Below are 13,738 nucleotides of genomic sequence, written 5' to 3'. Positions count from 1 at the left end.
ACGCCGCCGGGGGCCATCATCATCACCGCAATCTTCACCAACAACTTCACCGCCTTCATCACCAACTCTTCCTCCCTCTATGCAGTGGTGTAACCTCTCTCTTACCCGCTGTAATATTTACTTAAACATGGTGCTGAACGCGTAATATTATTTCCCAATGATGTATGGCTATCTTATGATGTTTGAGTAGATCCGTTTTGTCCTATGGGTTAATTGATGATCGTGATTGGTTTGAGTTGCATGTTTTATTATTGGTGTTGTCCTATGGTGCTCTCCGTGTCGCGCAAGCGTGAGGGATCCCCGCTGTAGGGTTTGCAATAAGTTTATGATTTGCTTATGGTGGGTGGCGTGAGTGAACAGAAGCACATAATCGAGTAAGTAGGTTGTTTGCGTATGGGATAAAGGGGACTTGATGCTTTAATGCTATGGTTGGGTTTTACCTTAATGAATCTTTAGTAGTTGTGGATGCTTGCTAGAGTTCCAATCATAAGTGCATATGATCCAAGAAGAGAAAGTATTTTAGCTTATGCCTCTCCCTCAAATAAAATTGCAATAGTGATTACCGTTCTAGTTATCGATAGGGACAAATAACTTTCTCATAACAAAAAGCTCTCTACTAATACTTACTTTATTGCATCTTTATCTAAACAGCCCCTAGTTTATATTTACGTGTTGTTTATTATCTTACAAACCTATCCTATCCCACCTACAAAGTACTTCTAGTTTCATACTTGTTCTAGGTAAAGTGAATGTCAAGCGTGCGTAGAGTCGTATCAGTGGCCGATAGGACTTGAGAGAGTATTTGTTCTACCTTTAGCTCCTGGTTGGGTTCGACAATCTTACTTATCAAAAGAGGCTACAACTATCTCGTATACTTGCGGGTTATCAGGCGTTCATCGACGGGCTTGTCATTGTCACCGTCGGCCTTATTCTCTTGAATTGTGTCCACCATATATATATTGTACGAAGACGTAGCCATCCACCGCCCTGTTATGGGTGGGTTTTGGTCTAGATTTTCACCGGCTTTGAGGTCCATCCCTTCGAAGTCTTCAGAGGTGTAGTCAAGTAGATCAGTTAAATCTTCGACAGTGGCTATGAAGTGGGTGGTGGGTGGGAAGCGAAATTTTTCGTCGTCCGCTTCCAACTTAAGCCGGATATAGTTCGGCTGAGAGTCTCCCGATAAGGAGAGGTTTTTAACGAGCTTAGCAAATTGCCTAGAGGCGAGTGCCGGAAGATATCCGCGGAGCTGAACTCAAGGATCAGCACCTGATCAGGTTTGATGGGCGCGGACGCACGCGGTTTGGAACTCATGGCCGGAGACGAATCTGATGTTCCGGTAACACATGCCCTGCTCGAGATTGGATCTGTGTGCGTCTCTGGCGCCGATGAGTCTGCAGCTTCTGTGGCGGGGTTGAGCTTCCCGTCCTCGGGCGACGTGGATTGCTCCGGACGTAGGGCCAGGGCAGTTACAGGCGCTATTTCATAGGCACAGTCCGATGATAGATTTAGGTCATGTTCATCGAGGCGGCAGGGACTGGCTTTCATGGGCTCGAATCCGTCGAAGATCAAGTCTCCGCGGATGTCGGCGACGTAATTCAAGCTTCCAAACCTAACCTGATGGCCAGGGTCGTAGCTGTCGATCTACTCTAGATGGTCAAGCGAGTTGGCCCACAGTGCGAAGCCGCCGAATACGAAGATCTGTCCGGGGAGAAAAACCTCACTCTGGACTGCATTGTTGTGGATGATTGATGGAGCCATCAAAACCTTTTTGTGACGACGCAGCGGAACTCTCAATGAAAGCACCAATGTCGGTGTCAAAACCAGCGGATCTTGGGTAGGAGGTCCCGAACTATGCATCTAAGGTTGATGGTAACAGGAGACGGAGGGACACGACGTTTACCTAGGTTCGGGCCCTCTCTATCGAGGTAATACCCTACTTCATGCTTGATTGATCTTGATGAGTATGAGTGTTACAAGATTTGATCTATCATGAGATCGTAATGGCTAAACCCTAGAAGTCTAGCCTATGAGATTATGATTGTATATCTATACCTCTACGGACTAAGCCCTCCGGTTTATATAGACACCGGAGGGGACTAGGGTTGTATAAAGTCGGTTACAGAGAAAGGAATCTTCATATCCGATCTCCAAGCTTGCCTTCCACGCCAAGGAGAGTCCCATCCAAAAGCGGGACGAAGTCTTCTGTCTTGTATCTTCATAGCCCAACAGTCCGGCCCACATCAATAGTCCGGCTGTCCGAGGACCCCTTAATCCGGGACTCCCTCAGTGATTCTACAACTCAGGTGGTCGGCGACAAAGGTGGGCAAAGGAATCGGAGGTTCCTTGGCGGCAGAATCATGCAGGTGGGCGCCACCGCAGGTTTCCGGCGGCGGAATCACGCATGTGTTGGAAATGCCCTAGAGGCAATAATATTTGGCCATGACTTCCTCATCTTTCTTCGTCGAATGTACGGAGGCCACTACCTTCTTGGCCTGCACGCACGACCCCCGACCTCCTCAGCCACCAACTTCTTGGCCCTCACGCACGACCCAATAGTAGACCGCCCCAACCCGCATCCACTGAGCCACGATAGGATCCAACTTCTAACCATCCCCCACTCCCTCCTTCTTCAACGATGGGCGTATAGTAGAATAATCAAAGATGTTGGATCTACAACATGTGGCATCTAAGATAGCTAATAATCAAAGAATTTTTTAGGGAGTTTAATATAGGGGTTTGATGGAGCATTTGAGTACATATAGGATATAGGGGATCGGCTAGAGATGGCAAGCGTACTATTATTGTGATATTTCCTTAGACGGGATCGTATCAAGTATTCCATGAGAAATGCGCACAGGCACATACTCAGCCGATTGTTTGGTTAAAGGGCCAGCTAACCCTCCATCACATAGGTTAGCTTGCTGCAAAAGCAGACTAGCATATTTTTTATTAGTTCAACCTTGTGCACTTCATGGATTACTAACGCTTTTACCATAAAATTTCTCAGTTTTTTCCCTTGGTCAGTGTGAAACAAAAGCTACACATTACATAAATTAAGTCAAAAATAATAATTAAGCTTGATCAGAGGATTAATTAGAAGTTAGCCTTTCAATGTACGCAATGTTAGCTTCAATCGTGTCATTAGTATTTTGCTAGTCTCACCGTGTACCGCATTTGAAACGTAATGAAATAAACATGTTATCTTTAATCTTTCTCATGTGATGGTAATTAATCTTGAGTGTGAAACAAATTGGTTGCAAAGTTCATGTTGCATGTGAAAATGAGCAGTCGCCACATCAAGCTTGCATGCAATGCAGTTCGACCCCAATGCTCTTCTCCTTCCGTCGGTGCCACCGCCGACCCATACCATCTTCAATGGCCTCTAGGCCATGGAGGTGCGGAGGATCTCGCCCCCCCCCCCCCCCCCCCCCGCCGGCGGGAGGGACCCCGTTCTTGTTCTTGTTAAGAGTAAGCGTCTTGGTTGGGGCTGTGTGGCAGCGGCAATGTATCTTAGTAGTAATAATGTCTCCCACGTTCTATCCCCGTCCCGATGGCATGTCTAGCATCGTCGGAGGACGTGTTGAGGTTTGTCTCTGTCGGATCTTTCAGGATTCGGTCGGTGCTAGTCTTCGGTGAATCTATTTGGATCCGATCTCCGTTCGTCTTCGTTTAGGTGTTTATAGGTTTGATCCTTCTGATCTACGACTTTCTTCATCGGCGATGGTTGCTACTCTGGTGTGCTGGTCCTATGGGGCCTTAGCACGACGACTTCCCGACTGTCTACTACAACAAGGTTTGCCCGGCTCCAGTGAGGGAAGGGCGATGGCGGCGGCGCGCCTTCGGCTCGCTCCAGTGTTTGTAGTCGTCGCTAGGTGGTCCGTGGACATGATTGTAATTTTTATTATCTCTGTTGTTATTTTTACTCCCATGATTGAAGATGAATAGATTGAAAGTTTCTCGGAAAAAAAATTCGACTCTAATGCATGTGAAAACACAGTGATAGCAAAGTCCAATGAGGGTCATGCTATCATATAATCACAATGGACCTACTAGCCCATGTAGTTACGATACAAAGGTGTGCAATTTACATGTGTGTTTAAAATAGCCTTCCGCATGGATCCTAAAATAATAGCCTTTGATGAGATCACAACAAGGGTTCCATTCCTTGGAAAGTGCTTATGTGAGCCCGAGCTCACGGGATCCCGGAATCTGCGCCACTTATGCATGCCGTGATCTATGCTGCAACGCGTATAGGAGCAGGTATATGCTGCTGGATATTACTCCTAGAAACAGGGTGTGGCCCACTCTTCAGATAACACCGTCAGTTATCGACCTCACGGATCATAAGGGCGTTGACGGTCTGTACCGATTAGTCATCGTTTCTGGTCATACCGAGCCATCTAGCTCATTTATGGTGGGACGGTTGGCTGACCCCTATCTTCTCCAGCACTACTCATCTTCGTCCTTATACCAGAGGATCGAATCTAGTGAGTTTGGCAACATATGCATCTCCTTCCACCAAGCCAATCCCCCATCTAATGTTGTGTGAAAGCCATTGCTTTTGCAAATGGAACATGATCTATAGGCGAAACGCACTCAAATATCCTGTACCAAACACTGGAACCTGATACCAAATCAAGACAAATATCGTAGGCGGCACTGCGAAATCAAACTTAGCTAGTTGACAATATTAGCTAGTTCCAATAGGTCTCTCATAAGAGACGGTTCTACATGTCTGAACATTACATAATCAATAGGGCTTCATGCCTATTTTGCTATCACTCGCTCACTAAATAATAGATGGCAGCGACGATGATCCACAATCACTTGCACACCAAGTGCATGGGGTGCAAGCTAAATTGCTTCACGTTTCGGCTTCAGTTTTATATTGATAGCAAAATATGGGAACCATTACCACACCACATATGTGCGGGATGGCAACTAACATCCCCAGATCCACCTCCTCGCAAGTTTGTGCAAACGAACATTCTTATGACTGGCTCGCATGATTTTCGCCCAAAATGATCTGCCCCCTCTCATGCCACCTTAGAATGGCAGCACCTCCTCGACCATGAAATCTAGCAGCTCACCCATGTTCCCCCTCATGGACATAACCTCATATGCAATTGATGGCGCATATAGGTCAGCTGCGCCTGCAAGAATTAGTGTTCAGTTTTAGTGCAGCTGATCGAGCAAATATTCCATCGTTGAAACTAAGATTTACGTTTATGTGTTCAGACGAGGTTGCTTACAGGAGTTAGTTGTGTCTGAAGATATAGCCTGGTGTACTCACTGAAGTAGTTCACAATGTGCAGCCAACTATCCTCCCTGCATTTTTCATTAGTGTCTGCAGATTAGCCACAGGTTTCCTTCGCACAGTAGGTAGTATATTTTTGTCTTCCGAGCAAGTAGTTTGTGAACATACATCTTGCAGCTATCATGCATGCCCACATTGTAATTGATTCTCAAGCCCTTAGCCGGCACATGCCACCCAGGGATGTTCTTGTGTATGCACCGATGAAGTCCTGCTAGGATGAAGTTTGCATTGTCTTCATGCCTGTACTGCATCTCTTGTATCGGCTCTGAAGTCTCGCATGGGTCCATGACTAACAATGCCCTTTCTTCGACATCCAAAACATATAGCGACCAGCTACCCATCATTGGAACTGGGAGCATCAGCTGCAAATCAGTAGAAAGTGTGCATTTTTTGTATTAGTATTGTCTCCTTAAGATATCAACATTTTGATGGCTAATTCATCACTTTAATTTCTACCTTCTTTGTCCATTGCAGAAGATACCTGAGTGCCTCGTAACTCATCATTGTGTTCAAGAATTTGAAGTCCAAATTGTACAACCTATTGATAACCCACAAGTATAGGGGATCAGTTGTAGCCTCTTTTAATAAGTAAGAGTGTCGAACCAACAAGGAGCTAAAGGTAGAACAAATATTCCCTCAAGTTCTATCGACCACCGATACAACTCTACGCACGCTTAATATTCACTTTACCTAGAATAAGTATGAAATTAGAAGTACTTTGTAGGTGTGATAGGATAGATTTGCAAGATAATAAAGAGCATGTAAATAAAAAGTAAGGGCTGCTTAGATAAAGACACAACTAAGTTAGTTTTAGTAGAGAGCTTTTTGTCCCGCGAGAAAGTTATTTGTCCCTAGGAAATCGATAACTAGACCGGTAATCATTATTGCAATTTTATATGAGGGAGAGGCATAAGCTAACATACTTTCTCTTCTTGATCATATGCACTTATGAGTGAAACTCTAGCAAGCATCCACAACTATTAAAGATTATTAACGTAAAACCCAATCATAGTGTTATAAGGTATCAAGTCCTCTTTATTCCCATATGCCATAACCCACTTATCTGTGTTTGTGTCTTATCACTCACGCAACACAGACAATAAGAAAACCATGAACATATTGCAAACCCTACAGTGGAGATCCCTCACGATTGCGCGACATAGAGAGCACCATAGGACAGCACCAATAATAAAACATGCAACTCAAACCAATCACGATCATCATTGAACCCACAGGACGAAACGGATCTACTCAAACATCATAGGATAGCCATACATCATTGGGAAACAATATATAACGTTGAGCACCATGTTTAAGTAGAGATTACAACAGGGAGAAGAGGTGTTATACTGCTGCATAGAGGTGAGAGAGTTGGTGGTGATGGCGGCGAAGTTGTTGGCGTAGATCGACGTCATGATGATGGCCCCGGCGGTGTTCCGGCGCCACCGAGAGAGAGGGGGAGAGAGTTTCCCTCATTCTTCTTCTTCTTCCTTGACCTTCCCCCTAGATGGGAGAAGGGTTTCCCCTCTGGTCCATGGCCTCCATGGAGGCAGAGGGAAGAGAGCCCCTCCGAGATTGGTCTCTCTCTCTCTCTCTCTCTCTATCTATCTCTCTCTCTCTCTCTCTCTGTGTGTGTGTGTTTCCTTCTGTTTCTGCGCTCTCAGATTCTGGCCTTTCACCGTTTCTTAAATTTCCAGAGATCCCTAACTCCGATTGGGCTAGAATTTTAACACGATTTTTATCCAGATATTAGCTTTCTTGCGGAGAAAGAAGGGCGCCAACCGCCTTACGGGGTGACCACAAGGGCCCAGGGCACGCCCTACCCCCTGGGGCGCGCCCCCCTTCCTTGTGCCCCCTCGGGCATCGTCTCGCGTTGATTCTTTTTCCCCAAAATCACATATATTCCAAAAAAATCTCCGTAAGTTTTTATCGTGTTTGGACTTCGTTTGATAAGTATTTTCTATGAAACAAAAAACATGCAACAAAGAGGAACTGGCACTAGGCACTGATCAATATGTTAGTCCCAAAAATAGTATAAGAAGTTGCCAAAAGTAAGTAAAAGTTGTAGAATATTGGCATGGAACAATCAAAAATTATAGATACGACAGATACGTATCACCTGTACATAAGAGCAAGCTGAAAGAACGCACAACATAGTCAGGGGCAAACACTCAACTATATACAAGCAGCACCATGCTTCAGGAAATGTAAGTACAGTCTCACCACAAATCGCAAGTCGAATAGGTGCCGCCACCTGATTTCCCAGTCACCATACATTCCTCCATCTTTATAGACAAGCATTCCCGACACAGCTCCCCACCCGACTGATGTCAGGTGGCCATCAGGACCAAGTTCATTCACAAAGTCTTCCCCTGACATGACTATTAGGTAGGGCAGCAGGTGCTTGTACCATTTCCTGCATTGTTGAAACACACAACACTGACTCGCGTGTTAGTCAATACATCCAAATCGTTCACATTGTTATACATAAGGAAATATGCCCAACCTGTTGAGATTACGGGTGCTGGTCCTGCACATTTTGTCCCAGAATGCAAGAACATTCGTGGCAAGTGGCTCCTCATGCTTGAGGCCAACCTTACCTGGGAACATGTCTCCCTTGTCATCAATTTCCATCTTAACTATGGTCCTCACCATGCCAACATGCAACCTTAGGTTCCTATTCATCCGTCCTGACACGACCCCGATGCCCCTTTGTAATCCAGTATGTCCTGCAGCAGCCATCCCTCCTACAATTTTATGCAAAGGCACGCCGTTATATTTCAGGTACATATCAACCCATGTATTACAGGCTAACAAACCTTCATTCTGGTCGTCCCTGGCTGCTGGGAGGTTTGTAATATGCAAACCAACTCCAGAATTATTCACTGCTGCAGAGCTTTCACCTACAACCCTTACTGTTCATACATGTAGGAGAGGTGCATTATTTATGGTTCTGTGAACATTGGATGAATAAATTTTATATTTTGTAGGTGTATTTTCATTTTGTTTACTTGTAATTCCTGGGAAGACATACCTCGTGCTGCTACGAAGGACTCCCCTGCCAATTGGCATTTCTTCAGCTTCGTCAGATGCTGCAAATTCATGAAATTTATTGTTGTTACAGCGCTGCTAATTAATTTATAGCCAGCCTGGTCAGATCGAGATTTCTACACCCTCATGATATTCGCGGCTGTTGAGCTCTTCCCTTTTCAGCAACTGTAGTCACATACAATCACATGTATGAGTATGCAGCACTAGGTGAGCCTTGCGCTGCACTACACTTTATGTCATGACTTTTTAGGTTTTGCCCACCGGTGATCCCGGGCAAGACATAGTTTGTGCTACTGCGAATGACACCTATCCCTACATCTACGGGCCAAGTCCATGTCATGATTGCCATCCAAAGCATTCAACATTTGACCATCCGTGCATTCAATCCGCACTACTCCATTATCACTATCACTGTCTTCATCAGAACTTTGTGTTGATGCTGAGTGTCTGGTTGATCTTTCTATGTGTCTCTTCTGGCGGCATCGCTGGCTCCCTCTGTTTACGCTCCTCTTCTGTCTCCTTCTAATGCCTGCCCTTGATGCTCCATTCAATGGAATTATGGCACCTACCATAACAGGTCAAGCAAGCATCCATCCACTATTAATACAAAGTTTTCATACATACCAACTTAAATTATATGTGTGCAACTCTATCAGAACCTAGTTCGCTAGCCTTGTCTTCGACAGAATGATTCAGTATTGCCTCTGAGATGTCGCGGAATCCTCGCGGGAGTGATGACCCAACATATCGAAGCCCTACACATTTCAAATTGCATTCAGATAACCACAATATAAGCAAGTGAATAATTTCTCCTAAAATTGATTTATAGGACTTTATCGTCTATAGTTGTCTCAAATTTCATGGGCATGGTCGATGCTATGTCTACTCTCAACTCATTCACTGTTCAAAATTACCAATGACCACTTTTCCATCAGATCAAGGATAACATATTCAAACCTTCAACTGACAGGGGTTTTCAGTCAAATTACATAGCTCTCACCTTGTGTAACCGCTGCTGGCAACATGTCTCCCTGTGCTCTTGGGTCTGCTCCCCCACCTACTAGGTTCTCCGACCTATATTCCGTTTTCACATTTTCTAGGCCTGAAGTGTGATATGCTGAAAATTTGTCACATATGTTACATGTTCTGAGCAATACAGAGAATCTGATTTGTATTGCAAACACAATAGGCATACCAGGTTGCTGAAGCCGTGCGTCAACATCTCGCTCTAGAGTGCTCCCTGTTAAGTCAATGAATGGCACTTCAACACATCTATATGCTTGTGTGATGGCTAGTGAATCGTCTGTCCATAGGTTTGTGACAGGGCATGGTTGTGCACATCACGGTGCTCTCCTATGTACCATCTGTTGTCCTTTGTCTGGAACAATCTCAGAAGAGCTGGGCATTCGCAATGACAAGATCGTGTATTTTCAACTATCGGCTTCCCCTGCCATCACAAAAAAAAGATCCTTGAGTGTAGCTATAGGAAATCAATTGGAGTGTGTAACTAATAAACTTTTCTATTGAATTTGACCTAGCATCTGCCATACCACGCATCCACATACTATCTCTTGCATAAACTTTGTCCTGTTGACGTTCAGTCTGCTCTTTCCATATCTAATACCAAATCCTTTCTCCCATGAGTACAAATTGTAAAAGTCATAGGCCTCACCAAGTGTGTCGAAACTAGTTCCTATCTTGGGGACAATGATAGTGTCTCCAGGTTGTTCTGCAAATTCCCGGATTGTCTTCTCCAGGGCCGTCACCCTCTCCGGGCAAGGATCCCTACCTACAGGCAACACCTACACGCACTCTGCATTGCATGCATTTTTTTAATCACATATCTTTGTCACTGAATTACACCAGCTTTCTGAATGTACAGCTGAACATACTTCCAGGTCAAAAATCTATTTATTCTCATATGCATCACCATATGTACTTCCACCAATACTTTTAATGCGATTAGAATTTTTCTATCTCATCTAGTTTTCTACTTTGCCAAATGATGAACTTCTGCAGTACAATCATGCAGAACACATGCAATAAACCTGTTAAGCTACTTCCCATTTCATCAACAAACTTTTAGTACCTTTGTGTCCAGCCGGGTGATTTTGGGTCCAACTGTTCTATGGAATGCTCTGAACTCTGACCCGTATCTGCACTTCCAGCCTCTACAATGCGCTCCTGACGCCAGATCTGGCCGTCCACACTTGAAGCCGCCGGCATCGGAAGCTCAACATACGCCGGGGCATCCACCAGCACACACACAACTTCCATCGTGTTGTTGTTATTGTTCACCTCCTCCAGAAGTGTTCTAGCAATCCAAACTTCTTAGACGTCAGAATCGGGGTCCGCCCCAACAACTGACCCAAACCAAGCAAGAGAGGGATTAGTAGAGCAGATCCTAACCTGTTTATCGGCTGCATCAAGAACTCCATGACCTCGAGCTTGCATGACCTCCCAATCCTCTACGTCGCAGTAGATCTCCGCACCTTCTCGCTGCCTGGGAAGAATGCCAAGTCAAAATGTACTTGCCCACCCATGAGCTGCCAACCTACCCCGCAATTACTGCATGCACTGCCGACGCTACCAGAAGGCGCCGATTCTGATCCACGGATCAGGACGCCGACGATGTCTCGAGCCACGGCTCGACCTTGCTCCATCATCGCCGTCCCAACCTTGGTTCACCAGGGCCCATCTATATGGTGCGTACACAACCGTATTCCAGAATTTCATGTTTCCCCGCGGGCCCTCGTCAATTCAATGCATCGAGTCTCACAACCTTTCTGGACGGTCGTGGTTCCGAGCACCTGTGAGCTCGCGATCACATACTCAGTGTCCTCTATTCCATGGAGTACTCTGGTCATGCTTGTGGCATTTGAGACACTGGATAGAAATACATGGAGCTTATGCGCAAAGTAGACCTCGTCATTTACCAAAATCAACCTGTGATCTACCCCTCACTCTTTGGTCAATAAATATATGCATTTAACCTTCAGGTTCGTCTAGGTGTCAACCGGCTGAGATTTCCTGAAGTCTCAAAAAATTCAGAAATGTGCCCCGCAAAAGAAAAAATCCATTCAGAAATGCACTACTTTAGTTGCATTTTTTTAGAAAAGTGTAAGAGTATCTACAGCCGGACTTAGCAAATCCAGCCCCTCAACGCCCGCTCACGTGTCCTGGCATGCCCGCGGGCGCATCCGGACGGGCCCTCGTATTTCCTTCTATGCATCCACATATCTCAAATCCGGACTCTCGGATCCATGCAAATACATGCACATCAATCATGCAACACAATGTCACACGTAAATAGCAATTGTTGGTATCAAGCATACATAGCGTTTACATAAAATTTATTTGAAGTGCCAAACTCAAGCATTGCCTCCTTGGTTGCCATCCGAATATACCAATCATAATGACTTATTTGAATTGTGGGAGCAATTGTTGGTATCAATCATAATTCAACAATCTGAATATACCAAAATGAAATCAATGTCCGAGCCTGATGGTTCACTCACCGGATGCCATCTATGCCGCCTGCTTTGCAACCATCCTTGCCTACTGCTCCGCATGCATCCTTGCCGCATGCCCCGCCTGCATCCTTGACGCATGTTCTGCTGCTGTCTTAGCCGCCCTCGTCGCCTCATAGTCCCTACGATCGTTGACTCCTTCATCTCCACAAGTCACTTCTTTGCATGCACATCCAAGAGGCTGCTTTCGTCCACCAACATCTTCGCATCCATCGCGTCTCGTGCGATTTGCAACCGCTCCTTCTCAAGCTTAATCTCTCCAAATGTCTTGGCCTTCTCGAGCTCCCATTTCATCGCCGTCTCTTTCTTTTTCAAATTGATCTTCTCCCTCCCAATTTTTAACTTTTTCTTCACCCTCTTCCGGTCCCAACATCATCTCCTTTTGTGCATCTAGCATGAGCTTGTATATCTCCTCTTTCTTGTTCTCCCTAACCGAAAAAAGGCCCATCCATGTGAAGGACATTTTTGTAGCCATGGCGTCACGGGAGGCCCTTTCCTTCGCCCACTTGCTCCCCATCATGTGTTGGTTATCCTTTGGCACGGTGGTTGTTCCATTCTCTACTACAACATCTTTCTCTTGTTCGTCCAACCCAGGGTCGGCCCTGAGGGCCCCCCCCCCCCCAAGTCAGGGGCCCCTCCCAAATATGCACATGTAGTACTAGGGCCGTATTTATTGAATAAAAAATGAAGCCCATTTATCAACAGACAGCAGCTCTCAGCAAATAAGAAGGAACACGATGGACCTGACCCATGTTCACATGTATAGGCAGGCCACACGAACGTGGAAAGGAAACTTATGATCGTGCCCTATTTGTTCGGATCACGGGATCAGACCCTGATTCCGATCACTCCCTTCCTTCTTTCGCCCGTTCTTCTTCGACAGATGAATGACTCTTCCTGATGAACAAGAACTACGCAGGCACGCGGCTACACCTGGTACGACGACTACTACGTCTCCGCGCGCTGTCTAACCCCTCCTGTACTGTTCTAGTGTTCTTCCTGTTCCTTACATAATCATGAATTCTTGAATCTCGGTAAATCAAAATAGGAATTGTCGCATTGAGGCGCTCGAATCATTGCAGACAGAATAAAATTATATCCAGATTAGATTAGAGAGAATATACTATGTTGTGCCCTAGATTTTCTATAATTGATCTTATATCTGCATAGCTTTGCGCTAATTTTGAAAGCTAATTGTTCCATTTAATTTCAGCACCATCATGTGATGCTTAGGTAGAAAGTGTCCATCCATAGCAGTGAAAGAAAAAGGAAGAAGGAGGTAGATGAGATAAAAAGGTCATCGCGTAAATATTTTAAGAGTGATACAAGCACTTCAAGAAATCCAAATGAGTTGGCAATAGTTCTTGCGATGACCAAACTTGTACTAATCAGGTCAAAAATGAAACACTAATCAGGCTGATGATCCTACAGAATACAATGTTGACATCAACATGGACGGTATCAATGTGAGTGATCTTGAGCACATATATCGAAATCATCTCCGCTAGAATCTGCTAGTGTTGATGCACTTGACTATTTTTTTATTTGCACACTGATTTTGGATGCACTTGACTGTCTTTTTAATACAAATTTATTTCGAGATAGGTTATTTATATTATTTAAACATTTATATTAAGGGTACTAAAGGTCCCCGGATTATAGTTTCGCCCAGGCCCCTGAAATCTCAGGACCGGCCCTAGTCCAACCCAATTGATTAGTGGGAGCTTGAGCTATGATTCCTATTCTTACCAGCCTTGCGATCGGGCACAAGTTGTGTCCACTTCGGATTTCCATTCAATATCACCCAATAGTGGCTAAAACCAAATGGTTTCTTCTCCAT

At 45.0% G+C, this 13,738-nt stretch overlaps 1 protein-coding gene across 2 annotated transcripts; it reads right to left on the bottom strand.

The window, feature by feature from the left end:
* Positions 1–7,389: 7,389 nt before the first annotated feature.
* Positions 7,390–9,471, bottom strand: LOC123041874 (uncharacterized). Of its 2 annotated transcripts, none has more exons than XM_044464426.1 (3): positions 9,369–9,467; positions 7,824–9,123; positions 7,390–7,733 (listed from the first exon to the last, which is right to left on the bottom strand). In XM_044464426.1, exons 2-3 carry the CDS (start codon positions 8,105–8,107, stop codon positions 7,493–7,495), a joined length of 525 nt encoding a protein of 174 aa, XP_044320361.1. In that variant the 5' UTR covers positions 8,108–9,123; positions 9,369–9,467; the 3' UTR covers positions 7,390–7,492. The 2 variants fall into 2 exon arrangements, 1 of the variants encoding a protein (XP_044320361.1); XR_006418659.1 differs by lacking the exon at positions 7,390–7,733 and having other exon boundaries at positions 8,042–8,933; positions 9,028–9,123; positions 9,369–9,471.
* Positions 9,472–13,738: the final 4,267 nt, after the last annotated feature.

The sequence above is a fragment of the Triticum aestivum genome, chromosome 2B (assembly GCF_018294505.1).
Source record: "Triticum aestivum cultivar Chinese Spring chromosome 2B, IWGSC CS RefSeq v2.1, whole genome shotgun sequence".
NCBI classification, from domain to species: Eukaryota; Viridiplantae; Streptophyta; class Magnoliopsida; order Poales; family Poaceae; genus Triticum; species Triticum aestivum.
The sequence above is the reverse complement of the archived record's forward strand: the minus strand, read 5'-3'. Positions and strand labels throughout refer to the sequence as shown.